General features: G+C 40.5%; 1 protein-coding gene across 2 annotated transcripts in view; it reads right to left on the reverse strand.

The window, feature by feature from the left end:
- Positions 1-24935, reverse strand: part of crebrf (creb3 regulatory factor) — a 29224-nt gene that overhangs the window by 2108 nt on the left and 2181 nt on the right. For both annotated transcript variants that reach the window (XM_047380027.1, XM_047380028.1), the window contains exons 2-9: positions 16793-17006; positions 14516-14641; positions 9658-9833; positions 3796-4892; positions 3448-3645; positions 593-782; positions 430-503; positions 169-288 (exon numbers count right to left, since the gene is read on the reverse strand). In XM_047380027.1, coding sequence (XP_047235983.1) covers positions 169-288; positions 430-503; positions 593-782; positions 3448-3645; positions 3796-4892; positions 9658-9833; positions 14516-14641; positions 16793-16801 — 1990 coding nt within the window. In that variant the 5' untranslated portion in view covers positions 16802-17006. The remainder of the gene's footprint in view (positions 1-168; positions 289-429; positions 504-592; positions 783-3447; positions 3646-3795; positions 4893-9657; positions 9834-14515; positions 14642-16792; positions 17007-24935) is intronic.

The following is a 24935-nucleotide window of genomic DNA, read 5'->3' on the forward strand; positions in this document are numbered from 1 at the left end:
TTGGTATCAGCCAAAATCGGAATCGGCAGATCAGGCTTTTGAAAGATCTGTCATAGGTGATCGGCCAATAAACTGCAATCGGTGCACCCCTATTTAAAATTGTATTTTACAAGCACAGTCTGTTTTTGGAGCTTTAAATATTTCCTCCTCCTCATTTTTATTTCTCACCAAGCGTCTCCTCGATGAGCCGCTCCAGAGTCTCAGTCATGTTGGTTGAGCCGGGAGATGAGTCCTCCACTCGCAGCATTATCTCCTCCTTGATGGCGTTGATCACAAACAGTAGCCGATCTGCACGTGTTTCAGCACAGATTATTATTCCTATATAAGGTTTCTCGGGACAGAAGGTTTATAAACCAAATATTTTTGTTTCTACAAGAACAAAGATCAATGTAACAGAAAAACCAAAGAAAGTCAACCAGCTGAACCTACCGTACTCTGTACTGAGTCCCCAAAGCTTCACTTTGTTTGCTTCATACTGAGCTTTCTTTTTTAAACGGCAAGCCCTAAACCCCAAACAGATGGGTGAAGGTTACTTATCCATAGCAGGTAATTGTAGGTCTGGCTGTAAACATATGTGTGCATGATGCTCTACCTGGACGCCAGCTTGTTCTTCTCCTTGCGAGACCGTGGCCGTGCAGTCAGCGGCAGCTCGCTGACGGGGGTGAGGTCGCTGATCACCTTGTTCAGCTTGCGAAGCTCTGTGCCGATCTGTAAAAGCTTGCGAGGATTGGGAGTCAGGTCTTCCACATCTGTGCGCCGAGACTTCTTTAGCATGTATTTTCCTTTGTAACAGAGAGGAAAACAAAATAATGAATCATCACACATTACAAAGCAAAAAAATCTACAGTAAAACTTCACCTGACACAGAAGAGTTTAAAATCTTGAGTTCTGGTGCTCCTCTATGGCCTTAAGAAGAGATTTTAACACAAACACTGTTTACAGTCTGCAATTAGTACGGTACTCAGTATAATGTGCAACCTTGCTATAGATTAAGTTATTTTTGCTTTTTAGAGAAATGTACCACTTTTCCCTTTAACTCAACCTCTGGTAAAGATAATGCGTAAAAAGCGTCAAAATAAATATCATAATCTCACACTAAAAAATTTAGAAAGAAATCCAACATTTATTTGAGTACATTTATTCACTGGGGGGAAAACACAAGAAAAACGAATCCTGTATCCCTAGGGTAAAAATTATTTTTCTCATAGGATCTCTCTTTTTTTTTTTTTTTAGCCATTCCTCAAAATGGGAGAGACAAGAAATATCTACAAGAAAACAAGCTACTCAGCTCAGCTTGCAGTCAGAGCAATAATGAAAACGTTCAAAACACCTGAATGTGACTGGCTGGCCAAAGAACCACATTTATCTGGCCACAAAGCACAGTGAGGACAGCGAGAGAGGGAAATAAAAACCTCCAATCTTCACAATCTACAATAGAAGAAAAGGCTTTTTCTTTATCAGGGGGGGCAATAAGTGAGTCTTCTTACTTTTGTTTAGTGAATGAAAAAGAAAATTAATTACATTTTCTAATAAAGCTTGATATATATATATATATATATATATATATATATATTCATATTCATAGGTGACTATTTTTTCATTTCAGTCAGACTCATAATGAATAAGATCCCTTTAAAGACCTTGAGTGACATGCAGTGGACATAATAAATAAAGATATAAACTAAATGATAATTTTTAAATGTGACAAGCCTTTAATGGCTTTTTTCCCCATTTATAAAAACTCATATGTCCTTTCCAAGCTTCAGCATCATTTAAAACCAAAGGGTTTGCATAAATACACAGATGAGTAATTTGTTTCTGACAGGTTTTCCATTTCCCCTGCTATTTGAAAGGATCCTGACCTGTGCATGTTTATGTGCAAGATGAAAGATACCCATTTTATTTTGAGAGTCCATTTTGTGGACAGGATCTACATCTTCACAGCTTCATTTAAAAGTCCTACATATGACATAGACAAACCTAAAGGAGACAATATTATTGAATCAAATGTTCTCAAAGATTCAAATAAAGCTGCTGCTTTTACTGCCAGGTCCTAAATGAAAAGTTAATGTGATGCAGCTGAATATACAGCAGCTCTCAAAAGTCCGGTTGTGATGCAAATATACACGATTAGAATTTTTTCCAAAGCTTTTTCCACCTTTAAATTATCATGTTATGTCTTGGACAAGTCAGCTACAGGCTGGTTAAGAGTGGAAATGTAAAATATTTAGAAAGTGCAATAAAATGGTGTAAAATTAATAAATTTATACTTGTTGAAAATGTTTTGGTTTTATTCAGTCAGTGTTAATGTTTATACACCTGCCATCAGTTATAGTGGATCTGATGAACCTGAAACAAGCTGACCTAGCAGGATTTTCCTGACATTTGCTCATCCGCATCCCTTAGCTAATAACATTGTTTGCAGAGAGGTTACAAAAGATCAAAATGATCTCAATGTTCAAAAGATATCATCCAGGGGTTCAATGCTCTGTTATAAATCATTTGAGAAAATATGGGAGAAGAGGGACATTACAGAATCTGGTGGTTTTTCCAAAACGGATGAAATGACAAGATAAAAGCGGTCAGGGAGGCTAACAAGAAGCCCATAGTAACACTGTAGAAACTGTAGTGCTGTGAAACAGAAGCCTTTACTTCCAAAGAAAATATTGAGACCTGGCTAAAATCTCCCAAACCCTTCTGGGAGATGGTGTGATGGTGCTATGCTCTGATTGGGCCACAAGTCAATAAGGTATGCTTGGCATGACACCATACTCACAGTGAAACATGGTGGTGGCAGGACCATAATCAGGGGTTACTGGGGTTTTTGTGATGGTGGATGAACAGTTCTAAATATCAGTTTCACTCCAAATCTTCAGACATCCACAAGAAAGCTAAACATTAATAAGGATTTCATTTTCAGCATCTCTGTGAGTCCAACCAAATGGCAAAATGAACATAGAAATGACTACATCTGACGAAAACTGGAGTTCTGGAATGGCCTAAAAGGACTTCAAAACTAAATCTGACAGAAAATCAATGGGGTCACTTGAAAGAGGGCTGAAGACAAGACATTTTCTCACAATCTGACAGATTAGGAGACCTTTTACAAGCCAGGGTGAGCAAACATTAGTAACAGTCCAGATGTGGGATGCTAGCAGACTCCAACCAAAGAAGACTAAATGCTGAAATTGAACCAAAAGGTGCTTTAACAGAGTATTAGTTTAAGGGTGCAAACTTATACAACCAGATTATTGCACCCTTATTCCTTTTTTACGCTCTAGAATATTTGTTTTTCAGTAAAATTTTCCAGGATACATGGTGGGTTTTCAAAGCATTTATCTTCACCTCATTTCTTTTCCCGCTACTAAAACATGTCATGTTCACAGGTGTGTACATCTTTGAGAGCCGCTGTATCCAGTTTCTAGGAGTGTGTGTTTGCGTGAATACCATGGAGAGGCCCGTTCTTCTGGTACATGTTGCTCGGCAGCGTGTGTCTGTCCCACTCAGAGGGCTTCAGCATCCGTTCCTGTTTGGAGGGGGTGAGCTGCTCGCTGTACTCCCAGAAGTAGCGACGCTTGCCTCGTTTACGGCTGGAGACTCCAGCCGTCAGGCCTTTAATGTCCTCTGTCAGCTCCATGTCACAGCCTGAGGGAAAATAAAAAAGAAACACAAGAATGTTGAAGATGGTAGCTGGGCACCGAAAAATTGAGGAGAATTTGATTTTTATAATTTATGTAAGGAATGAACTCAAAAAGGGACGTATCAATCAGGAACATGATGGAAGAAGGTCTCTACCTGGCTCGGAGAAGGCGTCACTCATGTCGTCATCCTTGTCTGCCTCATAGTCTTCATCCTCCTCCTCTTCCTCCTCCTCCTCGTTCTCAGACAGCTCGTGCTCGCTGCCGAAACCCTCATCGTGGTCTTCATCGTCTAAGTCAAGCCCGTCACCATCGTCCTCCTCTGCCTCCTCGTCGTCTTCCTCCTCGTCTTCTTCCTCCAGCTGTGAATGAGCTCTGCTGCGGGTCAGGAACAGAGAGTAGTTGTGTTCTTCCTCCTTGCTCTGCTCTGGGTCTTCGACGACTAAAACCCCACCGCCGCCTGCACTACATGCTCCTGCCACAGCATCGGTTGGAGCGCACAGAGTCTGGTTCGCCTCCACCAGCTGAGGCACAGTAGCTGACCTTCCTACAGGCACCTCTCTCCGCGTTGCCCCCTCTGCTTTCTTCTCAAAGCTTGCCAAGCTAGCTGAGGTGCTGGCTACAGGGGTGGGACGGGCCACCTGAGTGGCACTTGCTGAAGTGGAGGGCTTCTCGTCTTGAGGCTGGGAGAGAGGTAGAGGAGGATCCGACCTCTCAAAATCGGTCTGGGGCATCACTTCGCTTTGAGCTCTGGGTGCAGAGCTCACGCGTACTTTAGCTTTCCGCACAAAGTCGGCGTGGTTGGATGTTGGACCGGCGATCTTGGCCCCTCGTCCCGGAGGCTTGGGTTGAGTTTGGGTGTGGTCCTGGTTCTGGGTTTTAGCCATAGTCTCGGTGCTTGAAGGAACAGGTCTGGTTGCTTTTTGGGAACTTTCAGGAAAGTCTGCGAAAAGGCTTCTGGAAGGACGGGATTGGGAAGAGGATGCGGAGCACGGAGATGGTTGCACCAAGCTGGCGCCCGATCCCTGGAGTCTCTTGTTTTGAGAGGGGAGCGGCTGGTTGCAAGGAAGCGTTAGGTCAGCGGGAGGGTAGAGGTTCTCACAGACAGGCAGTGAATCCTCACTGTTGAGCTGAGCCAGCGTTGGGGTTCGACTGATCACCTCCTCATCCTGGTAGGGACTGGAGAAGTCATCCAGTCCAAGGAAGTCCACCTCTTTGGTTCCCCAGATGTCACAGCTGGCCAGCCGTGTGTATCTGTTAATGATAAAAAACATCTAGCTGTCTCAACAGTGAAACATTTTAATTTATATAATCATTTTTAATATGCATTTGATTCCTGTTTGGTCTAAATTTAAACAAATCCACCTTCTAAGATCTTTTCTCACAAATTATTAGACTTATCATTTGAAACATGCAGGGAACACTGCTGTAAACAAACACTTCTTTATTATTTGTTAGTGGATCAATATAATGTAGTATATGAAAGTCTTTTATGACAAACTAAACTAAAAATACCAAAAACGGAAAACCTTCTGAAAAGTTTCTCCTTAAATGTCAAAAAATGTAAAGGCTCCCTCCCAGGAAAAAAGATAAATTTTTAGTATTTCCTGCTTTTCTCAATCTACAGTGCCTTGCAAAAGTAATAATTATGAAGTGGAGGAGAAATTATTTTGTAACATGAAATACATTTTTTGTTACAAAAAATAAATCAGCCTCCTCTGATACTTCTAAATAAAATTCTGGATTTCAAAAGTGCCGTCAGAAGTCTCTTAGTTAATGAATAGAGTAATTGATATAATATAGTAATTGAGCTCTGTATAAATACACAAGCTCAGTGAGGACCTCAGAGGTTTGTCATTAGTGAACAAACAACCTCATGATGACGAAGGAACAGAGCCCACAGGGCAGAAGGAATGTTGTGAACAAGTTTAAAGCAGAGTTAGGTTATAAATTAACATCTCCAGCTTTGATCATCTCACAGTGCACTGTTTAATCTATTACCTGAAAACAGGAAGAGTATGGGACAAATCTGACAAGCTGGGTGAGGAGAACATAAATCTGAAAAGTAGCCATGAGGCCCATTGGATCTCTGAAGGAGCTGCAGAGATCAGGTGGGATAATTTATTGCTAGGATAGGGTAATTAGTTGTCATCATTTTTCTACTGCTTCTTCCCTAGTGGGTCATGGGGAAGCTGGTGTCTATCTCCAGCAGTCTATGGGCGGCAGGCGGGGTACACCCCGAACAGGTCACCAGTCCATCACAGGGCAACTGTGGGAGGAAGCCGGAGTACCCGGAGAGAACCCACGTATGCATGGGGAGAACATGCAAACTCCGTGCAGAAAGACCCCCCGGCTGGGAGTCGAACCTGGGACCTTCTTGCTGCAAGGCACCATTTAGCCCGCGATTAATTGTGCACTCCTCAAATCTGCTTTTTATGGAAGAGTGTGCAGAGGAAAGACATGGTTGAGAGAAAGCCGTAAAAAGTTATTTTTGCAGTTTGATACTAGACGTATAGGGGGGACATGTTGGAGAAGATGCCCTGTGGTCAACAGAGAACAAAATTAAACATGTTGCCCAACTTTCTGTGTGTGGTTACAAAAGCTAACACTGCAAATCACCCTAAACACACCATCCCAAAGGTGAAACCCTGTGGCAGCTTCATGCTGTGAGAAGTTGGTCACAGTCAAAATGATTATGATGATGATGGATGAAACTTAACAGCTACTCTGCTGGGAATCTATGGATATTTGCACCAATTCAACCTTGTCTTCATCTTTTGTAATAATACTGTGTATACACAAATGTCTCTTTAAAACAATCCTCCTTATTTCCCACCAAATGTATACATATATAAATTTATATATATACAGGTCCTTCTCAAAATATTAGCATATTGTGATAAAGTTCATTATTTTCCATAATGTCATGATGAAAATGTAACATTCATATATTTTAGATTCATTGCACACTAACTGAAATATTTCAGGTCTTTTATTGTCTTAATACGGATGATTTTGGCATACAGCTCATGAAAACCCAAAATTCCTATCTCACAAAATTAGCATATCATTAAAAGGGTCTTTAAACGAGCTATGAACCTAATCATCTGAATCAACGAGTTAACTCTAAACACCTGCAAAAGATTCCTGAGGCCTTTAAAACTCCCAGCCTGGTTCATCACTCAAAACCCAATCATGGGTAAGACTGCCGACCTGACTGCTGTCCAGAAGGCCACTATTGACACCCTCAAGCAAGAGGGTAAGACACAGAAAGACATTTCTGAACCAATAGGCTGTTCCCAGAGTGCTGTATCAAGGCACCTCAGTGGGAAGTCTGTGGGAAGGAAAAAGTGTGGCAGAAAACGCTGCACAACGAGAAGAGGTGACCGGACCCTGAGGAAGATTGTGGAGAAGGGCCGATTCCAGACCTTGGGGGACCTGCGGAAGCAGTGGACTGAGTCTGGAGTAGAAACATCCAGAGCCACTGTGCACAGGCATGTGCAGGAAATGGGCTAAAGGTGCCGCATTCCCCAGGTCAAGCCACTTTTGAACCAGAAACAGCGGCAGAAGCGCCTGACCTGGGCTACAGAGAAGCAGCACTGGACTGTTGCTCAGTGGTCCAAAGTACTTTTTTCAGATTAAAGCAAATTCTGCATGTCATTCGGAAATCAAGGTGCCAGAGTCTGGAGGAAGACTGGGGAGAAGGAAATGCCAAAATGCCAGAAGTCCAGTGTCAAGTACCCACAGTCAGTGATGGTCTGGGGTGCCGTGTCAGCTGCTGGTGTTGGTCCACTGTGTTTTATCAAGGGCAGGGTCAATGCAGCTAGCTATCAGGAGATTTTGGAGCACTTCATGCTTCCATCTGCTGAAAAGCTTTATGGAGATGAAGATTTCATTTTTCAGCACGACCTGGCACCTGCTCACAGTGCCAAAACCACTGGTAAATGGTTTACTGACCATGGTATCACTGTGCTCAATTGGCCTGCCAACTCTCCTGACCTGAACCCCATAGAGAATCTGTGGGATATTGTGAAGAGAACATTGAGAGACTCAAGACCCAACACTCTGGATGAGCTAAAGGCCGCTATCGAAGCATCCTGGGCCTCCATAAGACCTCAGCAGTGCCACAGGCTGATTGCCTCCATGCCACGCCGCATTGAAGCAGTCATTTCTGCAAAAGGATTCCCGACCAAGTATTGAGTGCATAACTGTACATGATTATTTGAAGGTTGACGTTTTTTGTATTAAAAACACTTTTCTTTTATTGGTCGGATGAAATATGCTAATTTTGTGAGATAGGAATTTTGGGTTTTCATGAGCTGTATGCCAAAATCATCCGTATTAAGACAATAAAAGACCTGAAATATTTCAGTTAGTGTGCAATGAATCTAAAATATATGAATGTTAAATTTTCATCATGACATTATGGGAAATAATGAACTTTATCACAATATGCTAATATTTTGAGAAGGACCTGTACTTATGATGACTGAAGTCAAATTCCTAGTTTGTGTGCACAAACTTGGCAAATAAAGCTGATTATGAAGATAATTTAGGGCAATATATGAAGAAAACCTGTTGGACCATAGGTCACGGACTGGTATCAGTCAGGGTTGTTTAGAACCAGTCAGCAGTGAAACACAAAATATTTTTTTTTTGTATTTCTATGCTCCCTTTAGCCTCACTTCGCAATTACACACTGCTCTGGGTTGATCTGTAACATGAGATCCCCCAAAGAAATCCATTCAAGTCAGGGGATGTAACAAGAAAAAAATGTGGCTCAGTTCAAGGCGTAGGAATACTTTTGCAAGGCACTCTGAATAAGAAAGCTGATAAACAAGTTACATGCAGCAGAGAAATCAAACACAAAAGCAGCCTGGGATGAAACCCATTTTTTCATTTTGAATAAAATGTGCACTTTATGCAAATCAAACAGTTATGTTTCAGTTTCCAAACATGTGCATACTAACTTACAACATGGCTGTTTTCCCTTTCATATTACCTAAAGAAAATATGAATCAGCAACTGTGGCTCCAACACCATGTAAACTAGGCTGGTTAAGTGTGGCCTGTATGTTTTGCAAGTCTTGCCTGGATTGCCACAATGCCCAGAGCAAAGCTGCACCTTGTTGTTCTATTTCTTGTTTTGGGAATTAGTTTGACTTTTATCAGAGTCAGATTTCTGACAAAAGTCCAATTTTTATACCACAACACTTCCAAGAAGAGAAGAGAAAGATCAGAGGATGTCTCTGCAGTGCACAGGTGAGTTAGCTGACCCTGCTTGAATTTCTTAGCTCAGAACCTTGAGAAAACTTACTACCGAACTTGATAGCTCACTTGTTACTCAGAGGAATGTAGCACCTTCTACTGTTTCAGTGAAAATAATTCAATTAATCATGTATGCAGCAAACTACATTCATGCAAAATGATTTTCCTCACACCTGACATTCAATAAACGAGGGGAAAGCACCTTTTACATGTATGATTGGAGTACAGCATAAGAGATGATCGCATGAATCCCAGATAGGCTACAACAAGCAGCTGCTTTTTCTATTTACTGCCCTCTACAACCACCATGTCTCCTCCTTCAAGAAAAACATTTTCTGCTTCAGACAATACAACAATGACATCCCTGTTTAGTTTTACTGCTTTTCTAATGCACTACATACACATCCCTTGGTCCTGATGCTGCTGTTTGTTCACTATTTTTCACCTACAAATCTCTGGGCTCTTCGTTGAACAGCTGATTTATATCGAGGTTTATTAGATGGACTATATTTCCTAAATAGGTGACTTCCAGATTTTGTTTAGGGGTACCAGAGTAAAGAAGGCCACGTTCCAGATATTTCTTTGTACAGACATTTGGAAAACTATAAATAATTTTTCTTACTCTTTACAGCAATGCTCTATTTTGTGTTGCTCTATCAAAAACTTTGTTTGCAAAATTACTCAATGTGAAAATGTTCAATGGGTATTAAAATTCCCCTTGAACAAGCTAGGACAGACAAATGATCTGGTACCTGGTGAGGTCTTCCCAGTATGAGTCCCACTGTTCGAACGCTGAGCTGCTGCACACCGTCTCACAGTCGCCCAGGCCCATGAGCTGATCCACGCCTCCCTCCACCTCTTTGCCTCCATCTCCAATGCCCACAACGCTGTCCCCACAGGGACTCTGCTGGTGGCTCATGTCTGTGTCCTACAGAGACAGGAGAAAAACATCAGAGTGAAGAAAGCTAATGGGGAATTAAGTCTAAAGTATTGTTTTAGATGCTGAGGCCTAATGCACAGCGAGTCTCTTTGTTTACTCCCACATTAGCCTTTGTGATTCAAAATCTAACGCTGAATGTATTAATGCAGTAACCCTGAACTGTTAAACAGAAATGTACAGGTTTCAGGCAGTTCCCTGGGTCTTAATGCAGCTACCCTTTTAAACTTTTAACATCCCATAAGTAATGACCAAATAATCCACCTGGGTGGCAAAGCGTAAAATTATACAAATACATTCAACATTATCTGATACCCAAGTAAAACCAAGCCAGCACCCTCCCTGCTCTCCTTTACACAAGTTGAGCTGCAGACTTCAATGCAACTTGCAGTCGTCATTGTAGTTTCATTTCCTCCACTTTCGCAATGGACCGCCTGAATGCCACTGGTGTTAGGCTATAAAATATTAAGCTCCAAACTTACACAGTGCTCGCCACTATTATATTTGGTGGACTTTTACTGCCTTTTGTGCCCGGACCTGATAAAGACCAAGAGGCTAAAGTTCAAGGACAGCAGCAGAAGTGGGTAGTAACTAGTCAAATTTAACTCAGTTCTTTACTTGAGCAACATTAAAAAAAAAAATTTCTGCACAAAACTTTTAACTTCTACTTGAGTAATGTTATTTTAAAAAGGGACATATCAAGCGAAATCTGCTTTTTTAGTAAAGTTGAATTTAGTCTCTCCAGGTGTTGCGTAGGTGTCTTTATATTCTGTTTGTGTCATATTTATCAGTCCGTTCAGTTTTCTCTCACATCTTTTACGTTTTTCCAACTGTTACGTCACAGCTAAAAAAGGTCATGGACTTCCAGCAGACCAATTTCGTGTATCCGCCATTTTTATTCCTCGCTGCGATTTTGTAGTCCAAGCTCAAGTATGCCGACACTGCAAGTAGACAGATCTACTTGCAGTACTTGTTTTTGACGTCTTTGTCTTGTTTCTGCGCCGTTAGATAATTGTGTCTCTGTTATCAAACTACAAGAATGGCCGAACAGGTCAAAGTGAAACGTTCTTTGACCTGGAGGGGGGCTGGGTGGGAAGTGCCTCAGTTGGATTTAAAGAGACCGCACGAAAACGAGTTGCTCTCAGACGCATCTCAGAACTGGGCTAAAAGAGGAGCATGTAGAGCTACAATAACAAAGAATTCAGACCAAAGCGTTGCTGAATGATTTAAGTGTGAAAAGGAAGATTTAAAAGCATGATAGGTTGCCTTTAAAGTAACGCTGCTCTAACTTGACAACAATTTCTGGCAACTTTGCCCACCTTGGGTTACTTCACTAAATGCAGAACAAGGATGTTTTAACCAAAGATGCACCAGACACAGACACTGTAACTATGAAATTTCTCTTAAGTCCTGAGTACGTTGGCAGGGAGGTGTCTGATTAGCTCAGATAGAGCAGCCCCAAACAACAGATGGCAAAGCCACTGCTGGGCTGTGATCTGAGCATCATTGGATCTGTCGGGGATTACGCGACCAGACCAAAGACACTGATTCTGAATTTCAACCACAGTATTACTTTAGGTGCTCAAAGCCACCCAGTGTGTTTTGTGAATTAACACAGTTTTGAAAGTGTTATGAAACGACACCAAATAAAAATCTATGTTGAAGACTAAAAATAAAGCCGATTCTGTGTGCCAGGATCCAGTAAATGTGTCTGTTACAGTGCAAGAAACCTAATGCTCAGCAGTGGATCCGTATTGTTTAGTCTGGAGCAGGAAGTAAATTGAAGTAGACACCTGTAGTTGACAGATATGAGTAGTGACAGGAGAGTTCTCTGTTTAAACCTGCCTGCAAGCCCGATGAATACAATAAGCACGTCAAACAAAAAGAGACAGGGCCTCTGTGGCAAAGAGCTCCTGGTTCCTTCACATTTAGAGATCCACAAGAAAAAGGGGAAGCTGTTCCCTTCTGGAAATGTTCGTTTTAATTCTGATTGCTCAGCCTCAATGCCATGACCAGGATTTCACATGAGAAAGCCGTGCATGAGAATGTAATAAACATCCAAATAATAGCATGAGCTATGTTTGCCTACAGAAAAGATTTGCTGTTTTCTTTAGCGTCTGCAGGTTGGAAGCAAGGCTTAGTTTAAATCCACATCAAACATCTGCAGCTTACATGCAGTAATTGTTGTAAGGCAGGTCTGTTACCTCTGCAGATATTTTCCCAACACCCTCTGAGCAGTTACAGGAATATTGGCTTTGGACTTTTCAGGTGTTGTACAAAGTCATATGCAGTATGACTTGCTTATGTTATGTCCCACATTTAAGAGCAATATTTAGAATTAACACTTTAATAAAGGTAAAACGGGATCTACTACTTGCAACAAGGTCAGTTTTGCAATAAAAAAGCCTTTCTTAGATCATTAGTATTTAAACTGAAGACCTACGTTAACTTTAACACTTTTATTTAACTTACCTAAAAATGTGATTAGGTTGAATATAACTTTGTCCACTTGTTTTTTTCTGTGGCCATTGACTTTACACCAACTATTACTCAACAAATAAAAAGAATGTACTAAAACCAAACTTTTTATAATGTACACTAAATATACAAGGAGCTGACAGTCCATTGGTTCTGCCATTTTGGCAAAAGATAATCAAAACAATGGAAAAATGGCTTGGCACACCTGTGCCTGAATCTGTTCACCGTTGTCTCTTAGGAAGCAGGTCTTGCTTGCTGAATATTTCTAAACGTGGATTTGCTCTCCTCTTATATTTCAGCTGCTAGAATTACCCTTCGTTAGTGGGAAAAATAAAAATAAAAATCAAGAAAGACACGAAAATGGGGAGTGGATACAGACAATGAATGATATTGCTATGCATATTCTGTTTAGTGGATACGGTAAACCATTGAATATTAATTCCCTAAACAAACTGTACATTTCTGTAGCAGATTCATGGGGAAGGCTGGATGAATTTGATCTTGGAAGTTGGTGCGCAGATAGAGAAATTCAATAATACCCTGAGTTTAGTGAATTCTAACTACAAGTCAGAAAATTAGTGGGAAATGCTGTTGTGGTGCTAACTACTAATAGCAATAAAAGTCGAGGACCATTTTAGGCGTCCAAACACTAAAAGGAACATCTGTTCATGTCTGGCAAAGGCGTTAACTATATAATAAGTTCTGCATTTCAGGTAAGGTAATATAGTTCTGTGTGGATGCCAGGATGAGCAGCTGTGAATGCCCAGGCTGTGCTGACAGGGTGCAGACTGGAGTGTTTTCACACAGCACAGCTCAGTCAAAGAAGATGCTTACAACTAAACCTCTGATGCTACGTTGGAGTTCTCCCCTCTTTACCGAGCAGCTCACCATGACTGTTTCTGCTTCACGTGTAAGATTTCTCCATGCAACATTAAATACAGACATCTGCTGACCTAATAGCAGGCTGAGATCTGGTTCTGTACACCTAATTTCCTGGTGTGAATATTGTAAAAGTTGAATTTCAAGTTTAAATGTTGGGAATATTCAGTAACGATGAGCAGATATTTTCTGAAAAGAATCCAGGGGCAAATTAATCTGGATGAAAAACTGAACTTTAAACTAAAACATAAATAAAACATTTTATTTACAGTGACCTGTAACCACACATTTCAATCAAAGTTATTAGGATTTTATGTGACAAAAATAAAATAGCGGATGATTGTTAAGTAAAAGGGAAATGATGTATAGCTTTTTAAATAAAAATCTTAAGACTTTACTGTGCGTTTGTATTAATCCCCCCGAGTCAAAACTTCATAGAGCCACCTGTCTGTAATAAGAGCTGCAAGTGTTTAGAGGTATTGTCTACTAGCTTTGGACATCTACAGACTGAGTGCCTTGTCTATAAAAGCTCAAGCTCAGTCAGTTTGGATTGAGAACATCTGTGAAGGTTAAAGTTCATATCTTGCCATAGCTTTTTAATTAGATTTGAGCAGACCTTGACTGGACATAAAACATTAATATGCTTTGATCTAAACCATCCCACTGATACTCTGGCTCAAGGATTAGGGGTTTTTTGTCCTGCTGAAGGTTGACCCTCTGTCATAGTCTCAAGCCATTTGCAGAACACCAGAACACCTTCCTCCACCTTTGCTGAGAGCCTCATGTGGCTCGTGGCAAACCTTAAACTGGATTTCTTCTGATTTTCATCATGTACTTCCTTCGTGCCGCACTTCCATAAAAGATCAGATCTGTAGAGAGGACCACTACTAGCTGTTCCATCAACAACTTCTTCCACCTGAGCTGAGGATCTCTGTAGCTCCTCCAGAGTTACCATGGGCCTCTTGTTTGTTATTCTAGTCTGTCAGATTAAATGGGTGGTCATCTCTTTGTAGACTTCAGATGGTGGCTTAAACACAGCTCTATGATATGCTCGAAGCTTGGGATATTGTTTTATAACCTAACCCTAAACTTCTACTTTAATATTCTTTTACTTTATTTGCTTTTGCATATGCTTATAAGTCAGCTTACACCTCACTGGGTTGGACTACATTTGGATGTAAATGAGCGATCGCTTGGTGTTAGCAGCTTCAAGTGATGGACTCAAAGCATGGATCACAATGTCTAAAGCCTGATTGTTGGGCATGTGTTGGTTGTGAATTTATTTTGTGTGTTTGTGTTTCTGCGTGATCACTCACCAGCTCGTACATGAAATCTGGGTCAGAGCTGGTGGCCAGCAGCTCAGTGCTGGTTAGGGCCTGGTCAGCAAACGAGTAGTTCTGAAAGTCGTCCCCAAAGGGAGGCTCCATCCCACTGACGCTGGGCTGTAAACGCAACGGAGAAAGACAACAAACCAAGACCAGAGTTACAGAAAGAGCCAAAGCCTGATAAACCATGTTAACTTTAGACAGTTTTGCTTCTTGTGACTAATCCTCGCCATGAAATGTTTTTTTTTCCTAACATGTATCATCCCCCCATATAATAACCAAACACTAGAAATGAAAGAAGATCAGCAAAAGCTTCTGGATGAAAAAACATGCTGGTACGGTGACACTGACCGGGTGTGATTGCGTGTGCAGCTGTTGCCCTCTCACCTGGACAGGTGTAATAAACATCCATAAAGATTATTCTCAAAACAACCGTTCCACTTCATCTACACTCGTGTTACCCAGCACCGTCTAATCGTACAACATCGGTGAACGCTGCAGCTCTCGCCACTTTTGATGCTCCCCACCGCTGGCCAAACCCACAAGGGAGGAGATACACTGCATATCTGGTAGATCACTCTGCGCTGCATTCACTTGCACTTGGACACCTAAAATCAGCTCATTTGTTCAGACAGCCTATGTGCTAACATTCCACACTGTGAACAAATGTGTTATTTTTCCTTTAACTAATTAATCATAATGCACACAATAGAAACGCAGAGCTCTCAGGTTTGATTGTTTAAGGGTTGTCAAACTGTACTTTATTTAGGGGTACAACTAAAACGATTATTACCCACAGTAATTTAAATGTTATTAAATGCACAGGTTAATATAGACTTCTAGAGCTGAAAGCAGTGCTTAACTGAACATTGATGCTTATGCAACATTTGTGAAAATTTCTGTCCAGTTTATAGGTTTTCTTCACACTTTTCATGTCAAGATACTATACTTTATTTTATCCTCAATTTTCCAGCGGTCTCTGTCCTTTTTTGTCCAATTTGAAAGTATAAACATAAAAACTGATATTTATATAATGCTCAGGCTTTTTATATAGAACCTGCAAAATCATAGCTTGTATGGTAGAGGATGGACAAACAGAAACAAGGACATGGGCGCGGCGCTGGTGGTGTAGGGGTTAGCGAGCTATAGTCCTCGAAGCGGCCGTCCCAGGTTCGAGTCCCGGACCCGGCGACCTTTTCCGAATGTCTCCCCCTCTCTTTGCCCCTCCTTCCTGTCTGCCTACTATCAAAAATAAAGGCCTCTAGTGCCGAAAAAAAACAAACAGAAGCAAGGACAGACAGCTAGATGGATCGTCGGATGGAAATATAAACATCTGTCCATACTGCTTTCTTTTTCAACACTACATACAAACTCTGCACTTTTCAGAACTTTTTCAGGATGTGCAGGATGTTACCTGAGGGTAAAACTCCATTATTCTTTGGTCATTGGCGGCCAAGATAAAGGTGTTGCATACATCTCTGGCTTCACGAGTATGTCAGCAATTGTAAACAGAAGTGACCTTTAATGAAATTACTGCAATAAACAAGAGAGGGAAAATGAAGGAGGAGACGAAGCGTTCGACTGTGGAACAAAGACTCCACGCGACCAGGCAGAGGTTTTTGAAATGAGAAAACAGCCCCAGGCAGAGTGCAAGACGTTTTGTTAGCAAAATGAGAAAAGACAATTCAATTCCAGTCTATTATGTTTTACAAATGTTCTCCGCGTGGGTGTGATATTTAAGAAAAGCACAGTGGTCTGTAAACTCATATTAATATGTAAGGTGATGACGAATCAATATTTTAATTTCTAGAATGAAGAATAGTATAATAAAAAGATTGTATTCATATCATCTTCGGCAAAGCTGCTTTCCCTTTTAGGTTTTTGTTATTAGCACCAAAAATAATTAGATTTTCACTCATCCATCTTCACAGATGCTTTCAAAAGAACCTTGGAATAACAAACTAAAAAGTTAATCTTCTCTTTCACTGCTGGCTCTTCTACAACAGCAGCCGCGCTGATGCAGCCTCTGGAGACGTAAGACTGATCCAGGGTCAGTTAGTCACCTCCAAATTGTGACTCATATCTCTGATCCTCTCTGTCTGCATCTTCTTACTGTGTTTCAAGCGTTTTCCTTTGAAAGTTACCCATTTTCGCCTGGAATACTAATCCAACAGGTGCATTTGAAGATGATTACAAACACGTTCCGAACGACTCTTTATGTATTTAACGACATACAAACAGGAAGCATCCTTCTGTAGCACGTCTTACCTGAGGCATCGCCAGGCACAGCTTAGAGCTCCAGTGGTGGGAACCTCCTGGTCTCCTGTCCAGTCCCACTGGTCTGGGTTGGTCAGCACAATAAAACACTGCTGAGGGAGGTGATCACAGTGTGCTGGGGGAAAGCAGCCTGAGAGGCTGGGAAGAAAGGGAAGAAAGCGTCTGGTCTGTTGTGGTCTGGTGTGTTTCTCTGTATGCTTCAGGTCTGGAGAAAAACAGAGAGGATAGATGTTAATATGATAAAAAAAAAACGTGTCAAAAGCAACAACAAAACATCATTCTGTTTTTTGTTTTACTCATGCTAACCAGCTGGTTTTTAAAATGGGAATTAACAACCTTCTGTCTGGACAAAAAGATTGGAATTAATAACCCTAAAAGGCATTAAAAAAAAGCAAATATTAAAAACTGGAAGATAAGTACATATAAATAACTGTTCTGATTTTATTTTACTGTTTTCCTATATTCAACAAATGAATGAACATTTAACAGACGATTATAGATATCAATAATCTATAAGGTGCATGGCAGAAGATTAATACAAACAACAGAAAGCATAGAGAAATATGGTGGGTGAAACTGGTAAATCCAGTTATGTGCAGAGGTAGCTACAACCATTTAGACACGATGTTAAACTGCTATGAAAGCAAAAGCAGAAAGACAGAAACACTTTTAGATTATTTGTTTATTTATTGCAAGTCATATTGTTATCACAACATTCACATCACAGGTTTTCCTAATATCATGTGGCTCTAACTGGAATATAAATTGTCACAAATCCCAATAAATTTAAACAACTAAAGAAGAGTTAAAGATATTTTGTTTAGCCAACACCGTAGCAAGTCGCATCTAACTGTATCTAAATTTACTTTTAACAGATTTCTAACACCAACGAGCATCCAGATGATTTTTGATTACGCAGGGATTTGAAAAATGTCCGGATATCAGACTGCAGGGATTAGAATCGGCCAATTTATTTTCCCCTGATCGCCTTTGATCGGCCATCAGGAGGTCAAAAACAATCCTTTTTTTTTTTTACTATTAAATGCATCAACAGTAAGATCTCCCACCACCAGTGTTTAAACATGTCGACAAACTGCATGTTCTCTGGGGAACTTTATTTTGAGTTTGATTTAAAAAAAATTCAATTAGATAATAGGAACAAATGCTTTAGTGCAAAAATGGAGATAATCTTGTGATTTATTCCATTTCTGTTGGATTTAAAACCAGTCTTTTTATGTAGACTCTTTTACATATTACAGTCCTTAGAAAAACATCTGGGAGTTTGAATGGTTGGAATGGGAAGATGGCAACTGGTAGGCCAGACCTCAAATAAAACCAATTGCAGCAAGGGAAAGCCTGATTGGTGCATCTCTATTTAAATCCTATTTTTCTGCAGTTCTTGGCTTTATTTCCAACATCAGATATCATTATTCTTGTTGTTTCCAAAGAGATAAGATTCAGTTTAACAAACTTCACTGAACATTACTACAGTTAAACCACCGGGTTAAAAAAAATGCTGATTAAGTTTGATTCAATACACTCCACTGTCACAGTTCCAAACTGCCTTACAACCCACGGAGAAAGCATGATTCGCTCTCAGTGAACAGCAGCAAAATAAAAATACAATCACCTTAGCACCTTGCTTCCTTTCCTTTACTCGCTTTTTTCACAGCGGAAACACATGGCCCCATATTTATCTCAGCTGCTTTTGCATAACAAATAAAGAGATCTGCATAGAGACATGACCCCAAGCAGCGATCACATGGCGCAAAAACCACTCACCAATCCCACTCCTCTACGAGGCCACTGAAAAACGCCACTTCCTCTTGCTCAGTGTTGGCTGACAAAAATAAACTTCTCACCCCTAACAGTTTCACCTCCCTGTGTACAGGCTTTGGGTAGACACAGGAAGTGGCAGAAAACATTGCTGTGCAAAACTATCAGTTCGAATGCAGCAGTAAGTGCAACACCTTACCAGACTCAGAAACCCATGTAAGCTCACACTTTCATGTGCACAAGTGTCTGATTAATCACCTGAGGCAGGTCTGGAACAAGTTCAACCTCCAAAATAACAAACTGGGACTATCATCGGATCTTAGCGTGCAAGGTCTTCCAGTGCATTTGTGCCTGGTTTCATTTGTGGCAGACCCAGAATGAGGAAACACACGGTTTAAACACAACAAAGCAGCTGCATCAATCCCGATTCTCGACAGCCACAGAGAGCAAAACCGCCGACAATTCTTAAAAACAAAAGCAAAACAAGCTAAAGTGATCATGCAGAGATAAAGAAGCAGATTTCTGCAGCTTCATGTTTACACATCAAAAGTGCACTTTTGTTAATTCTGAGCTCTGGGTCAGCTTCTGCCATTCAAGACTTGTAAATAAAACGCTGCCTTCACTCGGAGGAAATTTACAGACTTGCTGAAATTATTAACTAACATTGCAGAGTTTAACAGAAACTGCTCAGATTGTGTATTACGTCAAATGTCAGTTTCTGTTACTTGCAAAAATGTGCCGTCATTCTTTGTTGTCTTTTGAAACGAACTTTGGCCGGAGTATTTCTGTTGAGATCACAAATGTAATCTCAACAGAAATACTCCTCGTTCCTGGTCCAGAGTCGAACATGTTGCTGTTAACGTTAAGCTGAAAACGAATGCACAAAAACGTGTTTTGTGTAACTGAACGATAAAGAGATTCAAAGAGTGGCATCAAGACAGCAAAGAGTTTCCACTCGAGTTTTAAAGCAAATCTCTCTCTTGATTATTGTAAACTGATGAGAGGAATCACAATCAGAGGGTGTTAATTGCTTTTTTTTTTATATCTGTTCTGTTGCAAACTCGGCAATTAGCGCTATCAGCAGGGCCTCCTCAGAATAAAAGCTTTTTTCTTCTTGGAAAGAAAAATATGAAAAGTGTAACAAGCTTTTGTATTCAGCCTCCCTTTCTTTGATAACCCTTAATAAAATCCAGTGTAACCAACTGCCTTTCGATGTCACCTAACTGGTAAACAAGATTTATGTGGGTGCAATCTAATCTTAGCATATACAGTACAGACCAAAAGTTTGGACACACCTTCTCATTCAAAGAGTTGTCTCTATTTTCATGACTATGAATAGTGTAGCTTCACACTGAAGGCATCAAAACTATGAATTAACACATGTGGAATTATATACTGAACAAAAAAGTGTGAAACAACTGAAAATACGTCTTATATTCTAGGTTCTTCAAAGTAGCCACCTTTTGCTTTGATTACTGCTCCACACACTCTTGGCATTCAGTTGATGATCTTCAAGAGGTAGTCACCTGAAATGGTTTTCACTTCACAGGTGTGCCCTGTCAGGTTTAATAAGTGGGATTTCAAGCCTTATAAATGGGGTTGGGACCATCAGTTGTGTTGTGCAGGAGGTGGATACAGAACACAGCTGATAGTCCTACTGAATGGACTGTTAGAATTTGTATTATGGCAAGAAAAAAGCAGCTGAGTAAAGAAAAACGAGTGGCCATCATTACTTTAAGAAATGAAGGTCAGTCAGTCTGAACAATTGGGAAAACTTTGAAAGTGTCCCCAAGTGCAGTCGCAAAAACCATCAAGCGCTACAAAGAAACTGGCTCACATGAGGACCGCCCCAGGAAAGGAAGACCAAGAGTCACCTCTGCTGCGGACGATAAGTTCATCCGAGTCACCAGCCTCAGAAATCGCAGGTTAACAGCAGCTCAGATTAGAGAACAGGTCAATGCCACACAGAGTTCTAGCAGCAGACACATCTCTAGAACAACTGTTAAGAGGAGACTGTATGAATCAGGCCTTCATGGTAAAATAGCTGCTAGGAAACCACTGCTGAGGACAGGCAACAAGCAGAGGAGACTTGTTTGGGCTAAAGAACACAAGGAATGGAAATTAGACCAGTGGAAATCTGTGCTGTGGTCTGATGAGTTCAAGTTTGAGATCTTTGGTTCCAAACACCGTGTCTTTGTGCGGCGCAGAAGAGGTGAACGGATGGACTCTACATGCCTGGTTCCCACCGTGAAGCATGGAGGAGGAGGTGTGATGGTGCTTTGCTGGTGACAATGTTGGGGATTTATTCATAATTGAAGGTATACTGAACCAGCATGGCTACCACAGCATCTTGCAGCGACATGCTATTCCATCCGGTTTGCCTTTAGTTGGACCATCATTTATTTTTCAACAGGACAATGACCCCAAACACACCTCCAGGCTGTGTAAGGGCTATTTGACCAAGAAGGAGAGTGATGGGGTGCTGCGCCAGATGACCTGGCCTCCACAGTCACCGGACCTGAACCCAATCGAGATGGTTTGGGTTGAGCTGGACCGCAGAGTGAAGGCAAAAGGGCCAACAAGTGCTAAGTATCTCTGGGAACTCCTTCAAGACTGTTGGAAAACCATTTCAGGTGACTACCTCTTGAAGCTCATCAACAGAATGCCAAGAGTGTGTGGAGCAGTAATCAAAGCAAAAGGTGGCTACTTTGAAGAACCTAGAATATAAGACATATTTTCAGTTGTTTCACACTTTTTTGTTCAGTATATAATTCCACATGTTTTAATTCATAGTTTTGATGCATTCAGTGTGAAGCTACAATATTCATAGTCATGAAAATAAAGAAAACTCTTTGAATGAGAAGGTGTGTCCAAACTTTTGGTCTGTACTGTATATCCAACTATTTTGTGAAGGGTTAAAGCTTGAAACCTTCATAAAAACCTGGAGCGTAGGTTTGTTAGAGAGGTAGCTTAGAGGGTTCTTAGTGAAGATCAGTGAGCAAACAGCTTCATAAAGACCAACAAACGCAGCAGACAGTTCAAAGACGATGTTTTAGGAAATTTTCAAGCAGTCTTAATCCATAAAGCAGTAACCCCAACTTTGATCATCTCACAAAACACTGTTCAATTATCTGAAAATAGAAAGAGAAATGGACGTCTATCTGATCTGACAGGCTGGGCAAGGACAACATTAATCACAGAAGCACCTGACAGCTCTCTGGTAACGCTGGATGAGCTGCAGAGAAATCTGTTGATAGGACGACTTTTGTTGTTCACTCCACAAACCTGGCCTCTCTAAGTAGAAATGGCCTAATGAAAGCCATTGTTCAAGGAAAGCCATACTACGTCCGGGTTCCGGTGTGCCACAAACCATGTAGGGTGACAGAGCTACCTTGTCAAAGAAGAAGCTATGGTCAGATGAGACTAGAATTTCACTTTTTGGCCTACGTGTAAAGTAAGCCTCCACATCAACCGAAACACACCAACCCCACCATGAACCTAGGTTGCAGCAGCATTATTCTGTGTGGATGATTTTCTTCAGCAGGAACAGGGAAGCTGGTCAGAGTGGATGGATGGAGATAAACACAGGAAAGTATGAGAAGAAAGCATGCTAGAAGATACAAAAGACTTGAGACTGGGTCAAAGGTTCACCTTTAGTATAACACTGACCCTAAACATACAGACTACAAGGAAATGGTTTAGATAAAAGTATATTCCTGTTTTGGAATGGCTCAGTCAAAGTCCAGACAAAAAAACCAAACTATTAAGAATCTGAAGCAGGAGATGAAAACTGATGTTGACGCTCATTCAATCGAACCAAGCTATTCCACAAAGACAAATGTGCCAACATTTCAGCCTTTAGATGTACAAATCTGGTAGAAACATACCCCAAAAGACTTAAAGCAGCAAAATGTTGTTTCAGTACGTTTTGATGCAGAGAGGCTAAATACAACAGCAAACTATTTTCAGATTTTTATTCGTTAAAATAAATTAAGCCACATATCATCATTTCACTTTTCAATTATGCACTATTTTTATGATAGTCTATCACATAAAATCCATCTGTACTTATAGCATAAAAATCTGTGAAAGATTCGACGCATAAAAACACTTTTATAAGGCGCTGTTAATAAACTGAACTGAATCTTACTGTAAACAAGTAGCACAAAATGAAACGTTTAACTGTGAGCATGCCGTGCAAATCTCCACCATCATGCAAACAGATGATATTCTTTGCCTCATAACACTGGATGTAATCCAAGTAGGCCATTCAGCAGTATCTTCACTGGAATGAGTTCCCCACTGCTTCCAGTGAGGCGCTAATTACTGTAGAAATAACAAGCCAGAGATGCCGACCTGTTTATGAAAGCGGACATGTGAGAGCACACTTCACAAAACGTTGTTAATCATCAAGCCCTGAATGTGTTTGGACAGCGTGGCAACAGACTGAAATAGACGCTAAGGCACAGTCGATTGTTCCTAAAGGTTAGGGATTTAGATGACATGCTGGTACGAGCAGACAGGTGGTAATAGTACCAGTTACTGAGTACCAGTTACTATCACAGTCAATCATTCAAAAACGAGTCCATTTGGCAATTTCCTTTCCCGATTATTCCCTTCAGACTCATGACTGTCAAAACTGAGAGTTAGGCCATTGTGAGCAGGCAATATATAATGATTAAAGACAAATTCCCATTATCATGACATGTAACTAAACGAATCTAGGTGCTCAATGGTTCAGTTGGTATTTAAAAGATAGCTTTGGCGAGTGAAAACAGTAGTGTGCCTTTTCTACATCCTGCTGCTGGGTTTATTTGCACTACAGTAACAGAGTAGTCACTATCCCTTGAGAAAAGCAGGGTCTTTCACTTCACCCAAGGTCACCATCTCCACTGTCACTGTTGTATGTTTCCTTTTTTAAAGTAGTTTTCTCATGATGGATGGACGGAAGAACGGACGGACGGACGCTCATCCAGACCTGGAAAACTCATAAATCAAATGCCAGGCTTTAGCAGACAGCATGTGAACCATGTGGCGGAAATTGTAGACGCATGTAGTCAAGTTTAAAGCCCACACATCAGTGGCATCTCAAAAGCTCTGAAGCACTTTTTTTCTTTCGAATTTGGTGCAAATACAATGAAATGCACCTAGATTATTAAACTATGTTTTGCAGGTAAAACTACTGAATGGAAAAGTCTGGAGACCTTCTTCCTTATTGGGATCAGAGGCTAAACAGACCCACCACTAAGGAAAATGTTTGAGCTGCTGACTGCAATAGGACTTTTACCTGTTAATTAAACGCCTTAAAACTAAAAGCTCCCACTTTTTTCAACCTGTAAAAGCATAAACCATCAGACGCTGCCATTGATCTTAACTTTAGTCAAATCAAATAAAGTTTAGGGGGCATAGGCTTCAATGAATTTTAAACTACTACCTGAATTAAGGAACCTGCAGCACACCTTTATGATATGTGTGTTACATCTAACAGTAGACTTAAAACAAAAAATGTTTAGGCGATATTATCGGCCATTAAAAGCCTGATCGGTGCATCACTAATGCTGGGCTGATGTAACAAGACATGGACTGATATTAACATGACCTTAAGTAAAAAAAATGCTACAGTTTTAGGTTATTGATACAATGCAGTAATGAAACAAATAATTAAAAAGAATAACATGATTTAATTTCCTTCATTTAAAAAAGAAAAGCAACAATTATTAATACTGCTGCAAAATAATATAATACATTCATTATTATGGTTTCAATTAACATTCTGGACAGTATTACCTTAATAAAACCTCATCGCTTATAGTTAAAACTATCGTTGTTTTAGTACTTGAAAGACAGCAAACAGTTAGACTGGAATGCTGGAGCTCAGCAGCTCGCTGACAAACCTTCAAACGCAGAAAGGGAAAATCTCCAAGACTCATAGAACCACCGACATTGTGGGTCATGGCCTCATTCTGGTGGAAGTGCTTTTGTTTAAAAGGATGAAAGGTTGAGCAATCTTAACTTTTTTATTTTTAAAGGATCTTTAAATCTGTCAGAAATAGGCACAACTAATTCCCCAGTTAATTGCTGCACAACAGTGTAATAATCTCTGGAAGCGGGCCACTTGAGCATTTCCTGCTGAGACAGGTCTCAGTGTTTGCTCAGTTTAACTGATTGATTTAAATACTACACAGAAACAGAGCAGCTTGAAGGCCGCAACGCTTCAATAATTAGGTCACCAAGGTTTTGTCAAAGGGGAATAACACAGCTAACGTAAAACTACAAATACAAGACGAATATCAAATATAAAAAAGCTTATTTTAAAACATTCAGACAAAAAAAAAGTCAGATTTAACTTGACATATGT

The sequence above is a fragment of the Girardinichthys multiradiatus genome, chromosome 11 (genome assembly GCF_021462225.1).
Source record: "Girardinichthys multiradiatus isolate DD_20200921_A chromosome 11, DD_fGirMul_XY1, whole genome shotgun sequence".
Taxonomy (NCBI): domain Eukaryota; kingdom Metazoa; phylum Chordata; class Actinopteri; order Cyprinodontiformes; family Goodeidae; genus Girardinichthys; species Girardinichthys multiradiatus.